Source organism: Anomaloglossus baeobatrachus, chromosome 6 (assembly GCF_048569485.1).
Source record: "Anomaloglossus baeobatrachus isolate aAnoBae1 chromosome 6, aAnoBae1.hap1, whole genome shotgun sequence".
NCBI lineage: Eukaryota > Metazoa > Chordata > Amphibia > Anura > Aromobatidae > Anomaloglossus > Anomaloglossus baeobatrachus.
In genome coordinates, this window is record NC_134358.1 from 112,242,488 (window position 1) to 112,261,182 (window position 18,695).

At 50.2% G+C, this 18,695-nt stretch overlaps 1 protein-coding gene across 3 annotated transcripts in view; it reads right to left on the reverse strand.

The window, feature by feature from the left end:
- The window catches only part of TERF1 (telomeric repeat binding factor 1), a 99,029-nt gene that overhangs the window by 12,789 nt on the left and 67,545 nt on the right, over nt 1-18,695 (reverse strand). For all 3 annotated transcript variants that reach the window (XM_075353176.1, XM_075353175.1, XM_075353174.1), the window contains 2 exons: nt 5,591-5,679; nt 4,212-4,294 (listed from right to left, as the gene is read on the reverse strand). In XM_075353176.1, coding sequence (XP_075209291.1) covers nt 4,212-4,294; nt 5,591-5,679 — 172 coding nt within the window. The remainder of the gene's footprint in view (nt 1-4,211; nt 4,295-5,590; nt 5,680-18,695) is intronic.

The window sequence follows — 18,695 nt, forward strand, 5'->3', positions numbered from 1 at the left end:
TGTACCGCGGAGATCCTGGCGTTGTGAGACTCTGTCCACTTTATGATCCTCTTCACCTCTCTCATCGCAATGACGCCCCTCGTGCCGCCCTGATGATTGATGTATGCCACCGCCGTGGCGTTGTCCGATTGTATCCTGATTGGAGACCCTTGGAGAAGGTGTTGAAAAGCTTGCAGGGCTCGTAGGACTGCTCTGATCTCCAAAACATTGATCGGGAGCCGGCTTTCCTGGTAGGACCACTGACCGTGAGCCGTGTGGTGCTGGAAGACCGCTCCCCAGCCCAGAAGGCTGGCATCGGTGGTGACCGTCTTCCAGTGCACCGGTAAGAACGACGTTCCTTTGACGAGATTCTGGCTGTTGGTCCACCAGCGCAGCGAGTGGCGGACGTTCGGGGACAAACGTATCTTGCGATCCAAGGTGAATAGAGACTTGTCCCAATTGTGCAGCAGGAATAGCTGAAGAGGGCGAAGGTGGAAGCGGGCAAACGGAACCGCCTCTATTGCCGCCACCATCCGACCTAGGGCCCTCATACCAAATCGTATGGACACCGCCCTGGAGTGGTGGAGGGTCTGGACGTCTTTCCAGAGGGAGACAATCTTTTCCTGTGGAAGGAACACGCGTCCTTGGATGGTATTGAACTCCATGCCTAGGAAGGTAATCCGGCGAGCCGGGGTCAACAAGGACTTCTTCCGATTGATGAGCCAACCGAGACGGGATAGAGTGTCGATGGTGACCTGGACACTTAGACGACAGTAGTTGAAAGAGGACCCTTTGATCAGTAAGTCGTCCAGGTATGGAATTACCAAAACACCTCTGGAGTGCAGGATCGACATGGCAGCGGCCATGACTTTCGTGAACACTCGAGGTGCGGAAGCAAGACCAAACGGTAGGGCAGTGAACTGATAATGATCGTGTGCTACGGCAAAGCGTAGGAATCTTTGGTGCTGGTGTGCAATCGGGATATGCAGATATGCGTCCTGTATGTCCAGAGAGGCGAGGAATTCGCCGACCTCCATGGAGGCAATCACCGATCGGAGGGACTCCATGCAAAATCTTCGGGTTCTGACGTACCTGTTGAGGATCTTGAGGTCGAGAACAGGGCGCACAGTGCCATCCTTCTTGGGGACAACAAAGAGGTTGGAGTAAACTCCTCTGAACCGCTCCGAATCTGGAACCGGAATCACGACCCCTGAGCGGTGCAGTGATTTGATGGCGCGAAAAAAGGGGCGAGCTCGCGCGTCCGACTCGGGAGGATGGGAAAGAAAGAAGCGGCTTGGAGGAATTGACGTAAATTCTATCTTGTAACCCGAGACTAGGATTTCTCTGACCCAAGCGTCTGTGATCAAAGGGAGCCAGACGTGTTGGAACAGAGAAAGGCGCCCCCCCCCACCTGGTCTGCGCTGACGCGCGAAGACCAGGAGTCATTTGGATGAGTATCGCTGAGATCTAGATGCTGGTTTGGCAGGCTGGCGTGGTCTGGAACGCCAGGAGGGATTTGTTTTGAAAGATAGGTTCTTCCTGCTTCTCTGCGGGGATCTGTTCCTCCTAGGCTGTGCTGGGGAACTGAAGCTGCGAAAGGGGCGAAAACCTGAGGTAGGCTGGCGGCGTGGGAATTGCCTTGGTCTCAGCTGTGGAAGGGAGGTGCTCTTTCCTCCCGTAGCCTCGGCGATAATCTGATCTAGCCTGTCCCCAAACAGTCGGCCTCCTGCAAACGGGAGGGCGGTAAGTGATTTCTTTGAAGCCACGTCTGCATTCCAGGCTCTGAGCCAGACTGCCTGGCGGATTGCCACCGTGTTGCTGGCCGCTTGTGCTGCGCAATTGGCTGTAGACAGAGATGCGTTAATGATGTACTCACCCGCCAGGGCAATCTGTGCAGCCATGTTGACAAGCTCGGGATCGCCCGACTGCGAGCGAAGCCCTCTGCGGAGGGTGTCGGCCCAGGTCACCATGGCCTTAGCTACCCAGACGGCGGCGAAGGCCGGAGACAGTGCCGCGCCTGCCGCCTCAAAAGCCGAACGGGCGAATCTCTCGATGTTACGGTCCGTGGCATCACGGAGCGATGTTCCCTGCGGCAGAGATAGAACTGTATGCGAGGCCAGACGGGAGACCGGAGGGTCGACCACCGGAGAGCCCGCCCATTCCTTCCTGAGATCTTCGGGGAAGGGATAGTGTAAATCAATCGATTTACCGTTGTTGAACGTCTTGTCCGGTTGCTGTCTGTGCTTGCGTAAGATCTCAGCGAACTCCGGATGATCGCAGAAATACCTGTGAACACGCTTAAGTCGTTTGAAAGATACCTGTGAGCTCTGGGTGGTGGCAGAGTCAGGCTGTAGCTTCAGCGTCGTATTCACCGCGTCGACCAGGCTGTCCACCATACGCCTGACGTCGGCTGCCTGATCCGAGTCCATAAGGGAGGCTGCATCCGTCTCTTCCCCTGAATCATCACACGGTCTCGGAGACGAGTGGCTCTCGGGCCTTGGAGGGAAGAGGGACCTCTGGGAGGAATCGGAAGACGAGACCGTGCGGGTCCGCTTCCGCGCTCCAGTAGTCGGTTCTGGGTCAGACCGACTGTCATCCTGCGACGGCTGGACCTGCGGGGCCTGGCTGAGCGTAGGGAGCGACTGCAAAGCCTGCGCGATGGTCTGAGACGCCCTCGACAGGGAATCCACCGACTGGGAGAGAGAAGTCAGCCACTCCGGGGGAGGGAGCGCATTGGGGCTCGGTGCATCCTGTACTGCTGCAGTAGCGAGTGGGATGGGGGTGTCGGCGGCGTCTGGGGCAATCTGCGTGGGCTGTGGGTCAGGGACGCAAGCTGCGCAGAGGGCGGTAGCCTGGCCTTGGGAGAATTTTTCGTTGCAGGACGAGCACGCAAAATGCATTATGAAAGGGACCTGTTTGGATCGGGAAGACTTAGAGTTAGGCATGGCTGCTCAGGGGGCTCCTACTAGAGACACTAGGGAGGAGACAGGAGATAGGCAGGAAAAAAGTGAGAAGAAAAAAGTTTAAGAAAAGTTGCTGGTCCTAATCAGAAACAGCACTCACCCAGGCCTGTGTCCTCCCCGGGTCAGCAGGAGGCTCAGAGTAGCTGGGGGCAGCCACCAGAAAATTGATGATCCTGCTGCTCAGTGGCCTGCCTGTGCTGAGGTGGGCCGTTTGCAAGAAAAACACGGGCTTTTGCCCCGTTTTTTTTTTTTTTTTTTACTGAGTGGGCGTGCTAGGGATGATCTTGCTGTTGCTGGCCAGAAAAAGCGGGGGGGCGGGCCCGGCAGACGCACGCGCGCGCAAACGGGGGGGCGGAGAGCCCCGGCCTAATGGTAGGCCCGAAGCCGGGGACTAAATTTGTGAGCGGCGGCCGCCGGGAGCGCAGCGCTGCGCGCGGAACAGGGCTTACCTGCATCCCTGCGTGGTGTCCAGATCCCTGGGTCCCATCCTGGCTGCTGAAGGCCCCCGGTGAGTGCAGGCTTGTGCTGGCAAGTGCCAGGGGAGGCTGCTGGGGGGCTGTGTGGAAGACTGCAGCGCGCTCCTGCGCTGCAGTGTGTGCTCCTTTGCCTGGGCCCAGTGAAACAGGGGAGAACGCTGGGGGAGGCCTGGTGCTGTGAGCGCTCCTGCGCTTGCGATGCTTCCCTCGCCGTCTGCACCCGAAACACCCCTTGGGACGGTACCATAGGGGTCGACGGGGAGTGAGCCCATAAAAAAATAAATGAGTGGGACCCCAATCAGCCCCTGGGGTGGTACCATGGGGCCGGAGGTGGATAAGGGCTGTGTCTCGAGTGGGGACGATACCCTGTAGGGAAAGAGCAGGCGAGGATACTCTCTGATGCAGGATCTTTAACCCTGCAGAAGAGATAAAAAGCGTAAAAAGGATGAGAACGCTGAGCGGCGCCGTATAGGTTGAAAAAAAACGGAAAAAAGGAAATAGCCTAGGCTGAGGTTGGCCCACAGAGATATGGGCCCACATCAGCCTCCTACGACACTAAGCAAAAAAAATTGGCATAGTACCGTCTCCGGCTCGGGGTGTACACTGCCAGGGAGGAGCTAACTCTTTTTATGTTCACTTAGTGTCAGCCTCCTAGTCACAGCAGCATAAGCCATGGTCCTGTGTCCCCCAATGAAAGCGATAGAGAAAATGAATTTACCATAATGGCAAATTTAAACAGTAGGTCATTTTTTTAATGACACAGTCCCTATACGTTACTTTGGTTAGGCCTCACCTGTTTTCTTCTGGTTGCAGAATTACAAGATGTTTCTAAATGTTCAGGTGATACATTTTCTAAAGTATCACAATTTTGCTTTCCTGTTGACAGTAAGGAAAGTAAGAGTTATTTCACTGTCAAATAAATTATAATACAAATAAGTTATAATATTTTCCTTGATAGATGATTCAAGGCTGCTTTCATACTTCAGTCGTTTCAAATCCGCCAGGTCCGTTGTTGCGACTGAACGATGGATCTTTAGTTTTTTTAGCTGTCAACGGACGCAATGGACGAGTTATTTCACAGGATTCTGTTCAATGGAATCCTGTGTCTAAAAATTGATCCGTCGCGTCCGTTATGCGTACGTTTTACGACAGCCCAATGGGAGTACCAGACATACTGGGCATGCTCAGTAGAAAATCACGGAATCCAACACTGGATTCCGTCGTGTGACGGATTACGGTGGAATCCTGCACCATAGACATCCATTATATCTCTTGATGGATTGGAACGGAATCCTATGCAGTGCGTTTTTTTGATGCTCAGAAAAACAATACATTGTGCGTTGCTTCCGTCCGACGGTCAGTCATTCCACAACTGATCCGTCGTGCTACGGCTGCAACGCAAGGCCATCAGTCGCAATCCGTATACAAGTCTAATACAAGTCTATGGGGAAAAAAAAAAAAAAAAGGAATCCTGCAAAATATGTTGCAGGATACCGTATTTTCTCAAGGCAACAGATTGTGACTGATGGAAAAAGACTGAAGTGTGTAAGTAGCCTTAGGGCCGCTTTAAACGCTGCGACATTGCTAGCATTTGCTGGCGATGTCGAGCGCAATAGCTCCCGCCCCCGTCATACGGCCGATATGTGGTGATCGCTGCCGTAGCGAACATTATCGCTACGGCAGCGTCACACGCACATATCTGTTTAGCAACGTCGCTGTGACTGCCGAAAAATCCCTCCCTCAAGGGGGAGGTGCGTTCGGCGTCACTAAGTGGCCGGCCAATAGAAGCGGAGAGGCGGAGATGAAGGGACGTAACATCCCGCCCACCTCCTTTCTTCCTCATTGCCGGCGGCCGCAGGTAAGGTGAGTATCCTCGTTCCTGCGGTGTCACACATAGCGATGTGTGCTGCCGCAGGAACGACGAACATCGTACCTGCAGCAGCAACGATAATTGGGAATGGACTCCCATGTCACCAATTAGCGATTTTGAACGTTTTTGCACTGATTCAAAATCACTCATAGCTGTCACACGCAACGACATCGCTAACGCGACCGGATGTGCGTCACAAATTTCGTGACCCCAACGACATCGCTTTAGTGATCTCGTAGCGTGTAAAGCGGCTCTTAGTGGAAGTGAATTGTTACAAAGAACATGAAATTGTCCTGACTTACTTATAATAGATTTGCTTATTATCCTCTTGCAAGTTTTGTCTGGATGCCACGGTGTGCCTTGTTCCAAAGAAAAGAGACGCCGCAGTGGTCTGCAAAAGATGGTGCTAATTATGCTGTAGTTCAGGGTTCATTTTTTTATTAATTCGCTTTATTAAACAATTGTTACATAGCATAATACATGAATATAAATTATGTCAAAGTAACATTTTCAGGAGTCTATAAAATGATTGTGATAAATGCTGTTACAGTATTCGGTAGTAACAAATTAGTATATACTGCATGTATATTAAATAAATTCTCTATAATTATATATATATATATATATATATATATTAATTATATGTACACACATACATATACACACACATACATATACACATACATATACATACACTAGCTGTACTACCCGCCTTCGCCCGGGTTAATAACTGTTGTTAACAAAATAGAATGTATTAACAAAAATGTATTCTGCACACAAAAAACACAAAACAAATAGATAGAAATGTAATTATTAAAAGGCAAAAAATAAGCTAATAGAAGCATTTCACAACATATATTTCAACACCACAGATATTCCACACAGATTTAACTAAATTGGCCAAGTAATGTGCTCCGTCTGTCTCTTCCCCGTCTGCCTGTCTGTCTCTTTCCCCGTCTGTCTCTTTCCCCGTCTGTCTGTCTCTTTTTTTAGTCTGTCTCTATCGCTCTGTTTATTTTCCCATCTGTCTCTTTCTAGGTCTGTCTCTTTCCCTGTCTGTCTCCCCATCTCTTTGTCTGTGTCATTTCTTGTCTGTCTCTTTCCCTGTCTGCCTGTCTCTTTCCTTGTCTGTCTCTATTTCTCTGTCTCTTTCCCAGTCTGTGTCTTTCCCCATCTATCTTTGTCTGTCTCTCTGGCTGTCTCTTCCTTCCCTGTCTGCCTGTCTTTGTTCCTGTCTGCATGTCTGTCTGTCTCTTTCCAGCTCTGTCTCTTTCCAGGTCTGTATGTCTCTTTCACCGTCTGTCTCTTTCACCGTCTGTCTCTTTCACCGTCTGTCTCTTTCACCGTCTGTCTCCCCACCAACATTGTATTACCTCACATAGAGGCTTCCAATACTATGAATGTCTTTTTTTCCTATAGCAACCAATCACAGCTCCTACTAATAACCTGTAGTTCCAGGCTCCATTTACTTTAATGGAGGCATGTTTTTTGAAGAGTAACTGTAAAGCGCGGGGTTAAATTTTCCTGTCAAAACATAGTCTATGACGTTTCCTGGGTCACATGAGGTGTCTGTGCAAAATTTCGTGATTGTAAATACGACGGTGCGGATACACTTTTTGTTTCACTTTTTCCCCATTATGTAGATAGGGGCAAAATTGATTGGTAAATTGGAACGTGCGGGGTTAAAATCTCGCCTCACAACATGGCCTATGACGCTCTTGGGGTGTGAGAAACATTCTGTGGCTGTAGCTGCGATGGTGCAGATGCCAATCCTGGACATACATACATTCAGCTTTATATATATGTACACACACACACACACACACACACACACACACACACACACATACATACATACATACATACACAGTGGTACCTCAGTTTTCATTGATCTCTGTCATCGTTGGATTCAGTTTTAGTTTATTTTTTTCCACTAAAAATTTGCCTTTTTTTCCGTTTGTTTTTGTCGGCATGCCTGCGTGACTACACTGCTAATTTTGCGACAACAAAGGGTGATCCACGCATTCTCCTGGTCTGTGTGGCATTATGTGAGTGTCACCCCGCTCGGCAGTTTCAAAGTGTATGTAAGAAATGTAAGATAAAATGTATTTATTCTTTAGATTAGTGTTTTATATTCATTTTATATTCATTTCTTGTTTTTAGTATAAATCACTATCTTTATTCCCTATAAAATGTATTTTTGGTATGTATTTTAGAGTGTCTAAAACAAATTAATTGGATTTACATTGATTCCTATGGAAATAATCGCTTTGGTTTTAGTCGGTTTCGGTTTCCATTCATTGTATTCAGACAAATTATCAACGAAAACCGAGGTATCACTGTATATATTATACATGTCACCTCTGTAACCGATTTAGAGCAGCGACCAAAATTTTGCTTTTTCTTTTTTTTTTTTAAATAAAAAAAAAAAAAAAAGTGTGACTACTTCTGTCTGGTTGTTGTGATTCCATTTTCCTGATGATTTTAGTACCAAAAGCAAATGGTCGTCAGCTCTAAGGATGAAAAATGTGTTTGACACGGCTTTTTCCCTTTATGTGTTAGTTTTCCACATTTGTCAGGTCAAATGTTTTGCATACTTTGTCATGGTTTTTTTTTTTTTGTGTGTTTTTCGGATAAAACATGGCAAAGACAAAGCCACATTTATCACCAGATGTCAGGAGGCTGATTATTCTGAGTAAAGTCAGACAAAAGCCAAAAAGATGAGCTATGGAATTCACCTGTTCTGAGTCAAGTGTCCCGTATAATAAAGAAAGAAAAAGAAGGTTATGGAACAGCTGACAAATTCCTCATTGGTTGATCACATTATTAATAATTTTTTCCTTGCTTTTTTAACCGATAAACAGCAAGGAAAATGCATCCCAGCAAATTCTATGAGAATCGTGACTTGCTATGCCCATAGTGCTTCTTTTTTTCCTTGCTTTTTTTGTTGCTGAAAAAAAGAACCGACATGTCAATTGTTTCTGCTTTTTTTCCTATTTCAATATATAAGAAGCATGAAAAGAAGCATGAAGAAGCACAAAAAAGCAGCTTTTTTGTGCTGAAAAAAAAAAAAAAGAAAAAAAAATCACTGTGGGCACATAGCCAGTCTGTATCTGATGTCCATAAAAGTGCTGTACAGATTTGCATGAAATGAACAAAGAGAAGGGAATTTTGTTTACTTACCGTAAATTCCTTTTCTTCTAGCTCTAATTGGGAGACCCAGACAATTGGGTGTATAGGCTATGCCTCCGGAGGCCGCACAAAGTATTACACTCAAAAGTGTTAAGCCCCTCCCCTTCTGCCTATACACCCCCGTGCTCCCACGGGCTCCTCAGTTTTGGTGCAAAAGCAAGAAGGAGGAAAAAGAATTATAAACTGGTTTAAGGTAACTTCAATCCGAAGGAATATCGGAGAACTGAAACCATTCAACATGAACAACATGTGTACACAAAAAAACAGGGGCGGGTGCTGGGTCTCCCAATTAGAGCTAGAAGAAAAGGAATTTACGGTAAGTAAACAAAATTCCCTTCTTCTTTGTCGCTCTATTGGGAGACCCAGACAATTGGGACGTCCAAAAGCAGTCCCTGGGTGGGTAAAATAATACCTCGTAAAAGAGCCGTAAAACGGCCTCTTCCTACAGGTGGGCAACCGCCGCCTGAAGGACTCGTCTACCTAGGCTGGCATCCGCCGAAGCATAGGTATGCACCTGATAGTGCTTCGTGAAAGTGTGCAGGCTCGACCAGGTAGCCGCCTGACACACCTGCTGAGCCGTAGCCTGGTGCCTCAAAGCCCAGGACGCGCCCACGGCTCTGGTAGAATGGGCCTTCAGCCCTGAGGGAACCGGAAGCCCAGACGAACGGTAAGCTTCGATAATTGGCTCCTTGATCCACCGAGCCAGGGTTGATTTGGAAGCCTGTGACCCTTTACGCTGGCCAGCGACAAGGACAAAGAGTGCATCCGAGCGGCGCAGGGGCGCCGTACGAGAAATGTAGAGTCTGAGTGCTCTCACCAGATCTAACAAGTGCAAATCCTTTTCACATTGGTGAACTGGATGAGGACAAAAAGAAGGTAAGGAGATATCCTGATTGAGATGAAAGGGGGATACCACCTTAGGGAGAAATTCCGGAACCGGACGCAGAACCACCTTGTCCTGGTGAAACACCAGGAAAGGGGCTTTGCATGACAGCGCTGCTAGCTCAGACACTCTCCGAAGTGAAGTGACTGCTACTAGAAAAACCACTTTCTGCGAAAGGCGTGAGAGAGAAATATCCCTCATTGGCTCGAATGGTGGTTTCTGAAGAACCGTCAGCACCCTGTTCAGATCCCAGGGTTCTAACGGCCGCTTGTAAGGAGGGACGATGTGACAAACCCCCTGCAGGAACGTGCGTACCTGTGGAAGTCTGGCTAGGCGCTTCTGGAAAAACACAGAGAGCGCCGAGACTTGTCCCTTAAGGGAGCTGAGCGACAAACCCTTTTCCAGTCCAGATTGAAGGAAGGACAGAAAAGTGCGACGAGGATGACGCGGCGGTAGTCGGCCCTGATCTTGCGTAACACTCTGGGCAACAGTGCCAGCGGAGGAAACACATAAGGGAGCTGAAACTGCGACCAATCCTGAACTAAGGCGTCTGCCGCCAGAGCTCTGGGATCTTGAGACCGTGCCATGAACGCTGGTACCTTGTTGTTGTGCCGGGACGCCATGAGATCGACGTCCGGCACCCCCCAGCGGCAACAGATCTCCTGAAACACGTCCGGGTGAAGGGACCATTCCCCTGTGTCCATGCCCTGGCGACTGAGATAATCTGCTTCCCAGTTTTCCACGCCTGGAATGTGAACTGCGGAGATGGTGGAGGCCGTGGCTTCCACCCACAGTAGAATCCGCCGGACTTCCTGGAAGGCTTGCCGACTGCGTGTGCCGCCTTGGTGGTTGATGTATGCCACCGCTGTGGAATTGTCTGACTGAATTCTGATCTGCTTGCCTTCCAGCCACTGCTGGAACGCTTTCAGGGCAAGATACACTGCCCGTATTTCCAGAACATTGATCTGAAGCGAGGACTCTTGCTGGGTCCACGTACCCTGAGCCCTGTGGTGGAGAAAAACCGCTCCCCACCCTGACAGACTCGCGTCCGTCGTGACCACCTCCCAGGATGGGGGTAGGAAGGATTTCCCTTTCGATAATGAAGTGGGAAGAAGCCACCACCGAAGGGAAGCTTTGGTCGCCTGCGAGAGGGAGACGTTCCTGTCGAGGGACGTCGGCTTCCTGTCCCATTTGCGAAGGATGTCCCATTGAAGAGGACGCAGGTGAAACTGCGCGAAAGGAACTGCCTCCATTGCTGCCACCATCTTCCCCAGGAAGTGCATGAGGCGTCTCAAGGTGTGTGACCGACCTTGAAGGAGAGATTGTACCCCTGTCTGTAGTGACCGCTGCTTGATCAGCGGAAGCTTCACTATCGCTGAGAGGGTATGAAACTCCATGCCAAGGTATGTCAGCGATTGGGCCGGTGTCAGATTTGACTTTGGAAAATTGATGATCCACCCGAAACTCTGGAGAGTCTCCAGGGTAGCGTCGAGGCTGTGTTGGCATGCCTCTAGAGAGGGTGCCTTGATCAACAGATCGTCCAAGTACGGGATCACCGAGTGACCCTGAGAGTGGAGGACCGCTACTACAGTAGCCATAACCTTGGTGAAAACCCGTGGGACTGTTGCCAGGCCGAACGGCAGTGCCACGAACTGCAGGTGTTCGTTCCCTATGGCGAAGCGCAAGAAGCGCTGGTGCTCTGGAGCAATCGGTACGTGGAGATAAGCATCCTTGATATCGATCGATGCAAGGAAATCTCCCTGGGACATTGAGGCGATGACGGAGCGGAGGGATTCCATCCGGAACCGCCTGGTTTTTACGTGTTTGTTGAGAAGTTTCAGGTCCAGGACAGGTCGAAAAGACCCGTCCTTCTTTGGGACCACAAACAAGTTGGAGTAAAAACCGTGGCCCTGTTGCTGAAGAGGAACAGGGACCACCACTCCTTCTGCCTTCAGAATGCCCAGCGCCTGCAGAAGAGCCTCGGCTCGCTCGGTAGGCGGGGATGCCCTGAAGAATCTTGTCGGGGGACGAGAGGTGAACTCTATCTTGTAACCGTGAGACAGAATGTCTCTCACCCAACGGTCTTTTACCCGTGGCAGCCAGGTGTCGCAAAAGCGGGAGAGCCTGCCACCGACCGAGGATGCGGAGTGAGGATGCCGAAAGTCATGAGGAAGCCGCTTTGGTAGCGGCACCTCCGGTGGTCTGTTTAGGACGTGACTTAGACCGCCATGCATCATAGTTCCTTTGATCTTTCTGAGGCCTTTTGGACGAGGAGAATTGGGACCTGCCCGCGCCCCGAAAGGACCGAAACCTCGACTGCCCCTTCCTCTGTTGGGGTATGTTCGGTTTGGGATGGGGTAAGGATGTATCCTTTCCCTTGGATTGTTTGATGATTTCATCTAAACGCTCGCCAAACAATCGTTCGCCCGAAATTGGCAAACTGGTTAAGCGCTTTTTGGAAACAGAATCTGCCTTCCATTCCCGTAGCCACAAGGCCCTGCGGAGTACCACCGAATTGGCGGCTGCAACCGCCGTACGGCTCGCAGAGTCCAGGATAGCATTAATAGCGTAAGACGCAAATGCCGACGTCTGAGTGGTTATGGACGCCACCTGTGGCGCGGACGTGCGTGTGGCTGCGTCAATTTGCGCTTGACCTGCTGAGATAGCTTGTAGCGCCCATACGGCTGCGAATGCTGGGGCAAAAGAAGCGCCGATAGCTTCATAGATGGATTTCAACCAGAGCTCCATCTGCCTGTCAGTGGCATCTTTGAGTGAAGCCCCATCTTCCACTGCAAGTATGGATCTAGCTGCCAGTCTGGAGATTGGAGGATCCACCTTGGGACACTGAGTCCAGCCCTTGACCACGTCAGGGGGGAAAGGGTAACGTGTATCCTTAAGGCGCTTAGAAAAACGCTTATCTGGACAAGCATGGTGATTCTGGACTGCCTCTCTGAAATCAGAGTGGTCCAGAAACATACTCGGTGTACGCTTGGGAAACCCGAAACGGAATTTCTCCTGCAGGGAAGCAGACTCCTCCGCCGGAGGAGCTGAGGGAGAAATATCCAACATACGATTGATGGACGCAATAAGGTCGTTCACTATGGCGTCCCCGTCCGGAGTATCAAGATTGAGAGCGGCCTCAGGATCAGAATCCTGATCAGCTACTTCCGCGTCATCGACCAGCGATTCCCCTCGCTGAGACCCTGAACAATATGATGATGTCGAGGGAAAATCTAAGCGAGCTCGCTTAGTCGGTCTGGGGCTGGGGTCTGTGTCAGAACCCTCAGCTTGGGATCCATGAGATACCCCGGGAGGACATTGTTGGTCCAGCTGAGGTGGGCCCGGGAACAAAGAATCAACAGAGTCCCTGTGCTGAGATACCGGCCTGGACTGCAAGGCTTCTAGTATCTTAGCCATAGTCTCAGAGAGTTTTGAAAACTCCGTCCCTGTCACCTGAACAGTGTTAGCAGGTGGCTCCCCCTGGGCCCCCCCTAGCAGAGGTTCTGGCTGAGCAAGTGCCACAGGGGCCGAACAGTGCAGACAATGAGGGTCAGTGGAACCTGCCGGTAGCGGGGTCGTACATGCGGCGCAGGCAACATAATAAGCCTGTGTTTTGGCACCCCTGCCTTTCGTGGGCGCCATGCTATTATCTTCCCTGAGCAACACAATAGGGTATATAGCCAGAAATCAACTGTGCACTATACAGTGTAAAATAAACATATAATGTTACACTACTGCACAATGGGGCTAGCACCACAGGTGCTGCTTACCACCCGCTTAAAGCGGTTGTGAGGCCACCAGAGTCCCTGCCTGGGTCTCCCAGATTTTGTCCCCCTCTGCAGCGTCCGAGGAGCTGACAGGAATGCGTCCTGAGGAGAGGAGGGAGCCGTGGGCGTGACCCAGAAAGAGCGGGAACTGGTGCCTGCACTGTGCACAGTGAGGGGAGTGGAGTATGCAAAGCATGCTCCAGCCCTCAGTGCTGCTCGTTCTATGCAGCGTCCCACCCTTCCCCTGCCTGTCAGGGCTATGGGCGGGAGGAAAGGAAACTAGGCCGCAAAAAGCCGGGGACTCTAGTAATAAACGCGGCCGCCGTAAAAGCGCGGCCGGCGTGGAAGTCCCCGGCGCACTACAAGTCCCAGCCGCGCCGCAGTATTTCCAAGGCAGCGGCGGTCAATGCGGCAGTCCCTATACATAAACACACTCAGCAACGCTGAGTGTGTAATGGCACATATTAACCCGGTCAGCTCCGCGGTCCCCGGTGCACTAGCACACCCAGCAAAGCTGGAGTGTTGCTGTGCGCGGTCCCCACGGGGACACAGAGTACCTCCAAGTAGCAGGGCCATGTCCCTGAACGATACCCGGCTCCTATCCAGCAGGCTCCACAGGAGTTGTGGATGAAGCACGGTCTCAGTGCCTGAAGACCAATAGGATCCCACTTCCACCAGAACCCTGAGGGGGATGGGGAAGGAAAACAGCATGTGGGCTCCAGCCTCCGTACCCGCAATGGATACCTCAACCTTAACAACACCGCCGACAAGAGTGGGGTGAGAAGGGAGCATGCTGGGGGCCCTATATGGGCCCACTTTTCTTCCATCCGACATGGTCAGCAGCTGCTGCTGACCAATCTGTGGAGCTGTGCGTGCGTGTCTGACCTCCTTCGCACAAAGCAAAAAACTGAGGAGCCCGTGGGAGCACGGGGGTGTATAGGCAGAAGGGGAGGGGCTTAACACTTTTGAGTGTAATACTTTGTGCGGCCTCCGGAGGCATAGCCTATACACCCAATTGTCTGGGTCTCCCAATAGAGCGACAAAGAAATACGGGGTCAAAATGAGTGGCCAAATTGTGGTGCGACAGCTAAGAGCAGTAGGCTCGAATGCACATGTTCCAGCCAAGAAGCCCTTCATCTCTGCAAAGAACCGAAAGATGTGACTTGAGTTTGCCAAAGAACACAATGGAAAGAGACAGATTAGTCTAAAGCTGGGTTCACACACAACGACAGCGATGTCGCTGTTACGTCACCATTTCCTGTGACGTAACTGCGACCTTACATGATCGCTAGTTATCTGTCAAACATGTAATTTTAAGCAGCGACGGAGCAGCGATCATAGCAACCTCGACAGTCGTTGGGGCGTGTCACACGCATCGCTGTGCGACGACTCAGACCTTGATAGAGGTGTGGTGTTTACCCCTAGACATGTTTTGCGTTGCCTCTTTTCACACCCCTGTTCCGATTGGTGATCGCTACAGAGCCTTTGCGTTGCCTTTTTCACGCCCCTCTGTTCCGATTGGTGATTACAACAGCGGCGCCTGATTGTGTCTTCCTTTGTTTGGCACGGTCACCCAAAGAACACCACACTAGCAACACCAGACAGAGACTCTACTACATGGAACAAAGAATGGAACTTAAAGAATGAAATCACTGTAACGCCTTTGGCAAGTTACCCAATCGGAACACTGTTATGAAAAATATCAGTAAGACAGGAGTCCCTGTGGACCATGTGATTTGAGTATTATTATCAAGGGAAAGGGAAAGGGAAAGGCCGAGATCAAAGTTTCTGTACTCGTATTGCCCAGTTATGTTTGGAGAACTTACTGGAGTTCAAGATATCTAAAAAAAACTTTAGACACTGGTCTGATATAAATAAACCTTAAAAGGGTATTCTCAAATTATGTAACTGGTCTACTTATCTAAGACATCATAAACATAAGCAAGTTTGCAAATTACTTACTTTTTACATCTGCAGTCATTTTCTTGCTGTAGCAGCTTTTATCTTACATAGTGTACAGCTTGTTGCCAATGAGAGCAACCAAAAGAGCCTGGCCAATTATGAGCAGAAGTTACTTTCCTGACTGATGAGTTAACTCATGAGACCCCAGTCAGCTCCCTCCAGCCAATTCATTTCTTTACAGCAGCTAGATGCTCACTCTTCTTTCCTCACCTCCTGATGTAGGTGCTGTTATCAGTCCTGCAAAGTCAGGAGTTTGGAGAACAATTCTCCTAATCATTGCTCACTTGAGCCTTGTGCTTGTTCAGAGGCCTTATTAGTTATATAGAAATATGGTTAGGATAGCACTGAGAGACCGTTAATGTGTTACAGTAGCATCAAGCAACTGAACCAGAATTGCCACTCAAGGAGGATTGCCCACCCTTTCAACAACAAGCAACTCAGAGATTCAAGAACCATGTGCTGCTCAAGACTCAACAGCAGCGCATTTGTGCAATTCGAGCTGTCGTGCTGGCGTGTGCTTACGCCGCTCAAAGCATAGCAGGTGGTGTTGTGACCAATGATTTTAATCACTTCCTCTGCTGACCCTATGACAAAGTCAACAGCTCCCAGAAGGAAACAAATTCATTGTAAAATTGTTGTAGTAACTATAATCACATTTATCCTCGTCAACAATCCGACAAAATACTAATGCTAATGACCCTTCATCCACAATAATTGTAAAATATCAATGAGTTGAGTGACTCAACTATATGTCCGAAAATGTCTGTCCATCGCGCATGATATCGTTCAGAAGACCACAAAAATTCTCGTTCATCTTTCTAAAATTGTGTAATGAAAATAGAGATCGTTTGCTCATTCAACGATTAGACTGGAAAAAGTAGTAGTGGAAATAAAAGTCCAAAATAAGCATGACTTTGTGACTGGTTGACTATGTTCCAAGGCAACAATAATGTTGTTAATGATATAAACTGTGAAATACATTAGGGAAAGAAGGGAATTTTGTTTACTTACCGTAAATTCCTTTTCTTCTAGCTCCTATTGGGAGACCCAGACAATTGGGTGTATAGCTTCTGCCTCCGGAGGCCACACAAAGTATTACACTTTAAAAAGTGTAACCCCTCCCCTCTGCTATACACCCTCCCGTGCATCACGGGCTCATCAGTTTTGGTGCCAAAGCAGGAAGGAGGAAACTTATAAATTGGTCTAAGGTAAATTCAATCCGAAGGATGTTCGGAGAACTGAAACCATGAACCAACAGAACAATTCAACATGAACAACATGTGTACACAAAAGAACAACAGCCCGAAGGGAACAGGGGCGGGTGCTGGGTCTCCCAATAGGAGCTAGAAGAAAAGGAATTTACGGTAAGTAAACAAAATTCCCTTCTTCTTTGTCGCTCCATTGGGAGACCCAGACAATTGGGATGTCCAAAAGCAATCCCTGGGTGGGTAAAGGAATACCTCGATAAAAAGAGCCGAAAAAACGGCCCCCTCTTACAGGTGGGCAACTGCCGCCTGAAGGAGTCGCCTACCTAGGCTGGCATCTGCCGAATCATCGGCATGCACCTGATAATGTTTCGTGAAAGTGTGCAGACTCGACCAGGTAGCCGCCTGACACACCTGCTAAGCCGTAGCCTGGTGTCGCAATGCCCAGGAAGCACCGACGTCTCTGGCAGAATGGGCTTTCAGCCCTGAAGGAATCGGAAGCCCAAAAGAACAGTAGGCTTCAAGAATCGGTTCCTTGAACCACCGAGCCAAGATTGACTTGAAAACCTGAAATCCCTTACTCTGGCCCGCGATAAGGACAAGAGCGCATCAGACCGGCGCAGGGGCGCCGTGCGAGAAATGTAGAGCCGGAGTGCTCTCACCAGATCTAATAAATGCAAATCCTATTCACATTGGTGAACTGGATGCGGACCCAAAGCGAGTAAGAAGATATCCTGATTGAGATGAAACGGGGATACCTTAGGGAGAAAGTACGGGACCGGACGTAGAACCACCTTTTCCTGGTGAGACACCAGGAAGGGGGCTTTGCATGACAGCGCTGCTAGCTCAGACACTCCTTTGAGTGATGTGACTGCCACTAGGAAGGCTACCTTTTGCGAAAGGCGAGATAGAGAGATCCCGCATCGGCTCGAAAAGTGACTTCTGAAGAGTCGTCAGCACCCTGTTAAGATCCGAGGGTGCTAACGGACGCTTGTAAGGTGGGACTATGTGGCCAACCTCCTGCAGGAACGTGCGGACCTGCGGAAGCCTGGCTAGACGCTTTTGAAAAAAACACGGAAAGCGCCGATACTTGTCCCTTGAGAGAGCCGAGAGACAAGCCCTTGTCCATTCCAGATTGAAGGAAAGAAAGAAAAGTGGGCAAGGCAAACGGCCAGGGAGTAAAACCCTGATCAGAGCACCAGGATAAGAAGATCCTCCAAGTCCTGTGATAGATCTTGGTGGACGTTGGCTTCCTGGCCTGTCTCATGATGTCAATGACATCTGGAGATATCTCTGATGACACTAGGAGCCAGTACTCAATGGCCACCCAGTCAGGTTTAGGGCCGCAGAATTCAGAAGGAAAAATGGCCCTTGAGACAGCAAGTCTGGTCGGTCTGGGAGTGCCCACGGTTGACCCACCGTGAGGAGCCACAGATCCGGGTACCACGATCACCTCGGCCAGTCTGGAGCGACGAGGATGGCGCGGCGACAGTCAGACCTGATCTTGCGTAACACTCTGGGCAGTAGTGCCAGAGGAGGAAATACATAAGGCAGTCGAAACCGCGACCAGTCCTGAACTAGCGCGTCCGCCGCCAGAGCTCTGTGATCCTTGGACCGAGCCATGAATGCCGGGACTTTGTTGTTGTGCCGAGACGCCATTAGATCGACGTCCGGCGTTTCCCAGCGGCAACATATCTCTAGAAACACGTCCGTGTGAAGAGACCATTCCCCTGCGTCCATGTCCTGGCGACTGAGAAATCTGCTTCCCAGTTTTCTACGCCCGGGATGTGAACTGCGGAGATGGTGGAGGCCGTGGCTTCCGCCCACAGCAGAGTCCGCCAAACTTCTCGGAAGGCTTGACGACTGCGTGTGCCGCCCTGGTGGTTGATGTACGCAACCGCCGCGGCGTTGTCCGACTTAATTCGGATCTGCCTGCCCTCCAGCCACCGCTGGAACGCCTTTAGGGCTAGATACACTGCCCTTATCTCCAGAACATTGATCTGAAGGGAGGACTCTGTCGGAGTCCAGGTTCCCTGAACCGAGTGGTGGAGGACAACCGCTCCCCACCCTGACAGACTCACGTCCGTCGCCACAGCCCCGGCTGGGGGCCGGAAGGATTTTTCCTTCGCCCAGGAAGTGGAAAGAAGACACCACTGAAGAGAGGTTTTGCTGCAAAGGAAAGAGAGACATTCTTATCTAGGGACGTCGACCTCCTGTCCCATTTGCGGTGTCCGATAGAAGCGGACGCAGACGAAACTGCGCAAGGGAACTGCCTCCCTTGCTGCCCCCATCTTCCTTAGAAAGTGCATGAGGCGCCTCAAGGGGTGTGACTGGTCCCGAAGGAGAGAGTGCACCCCTGTCTGTAGTGAACGCTGATTATGCAGCGGAAGCTTCACTA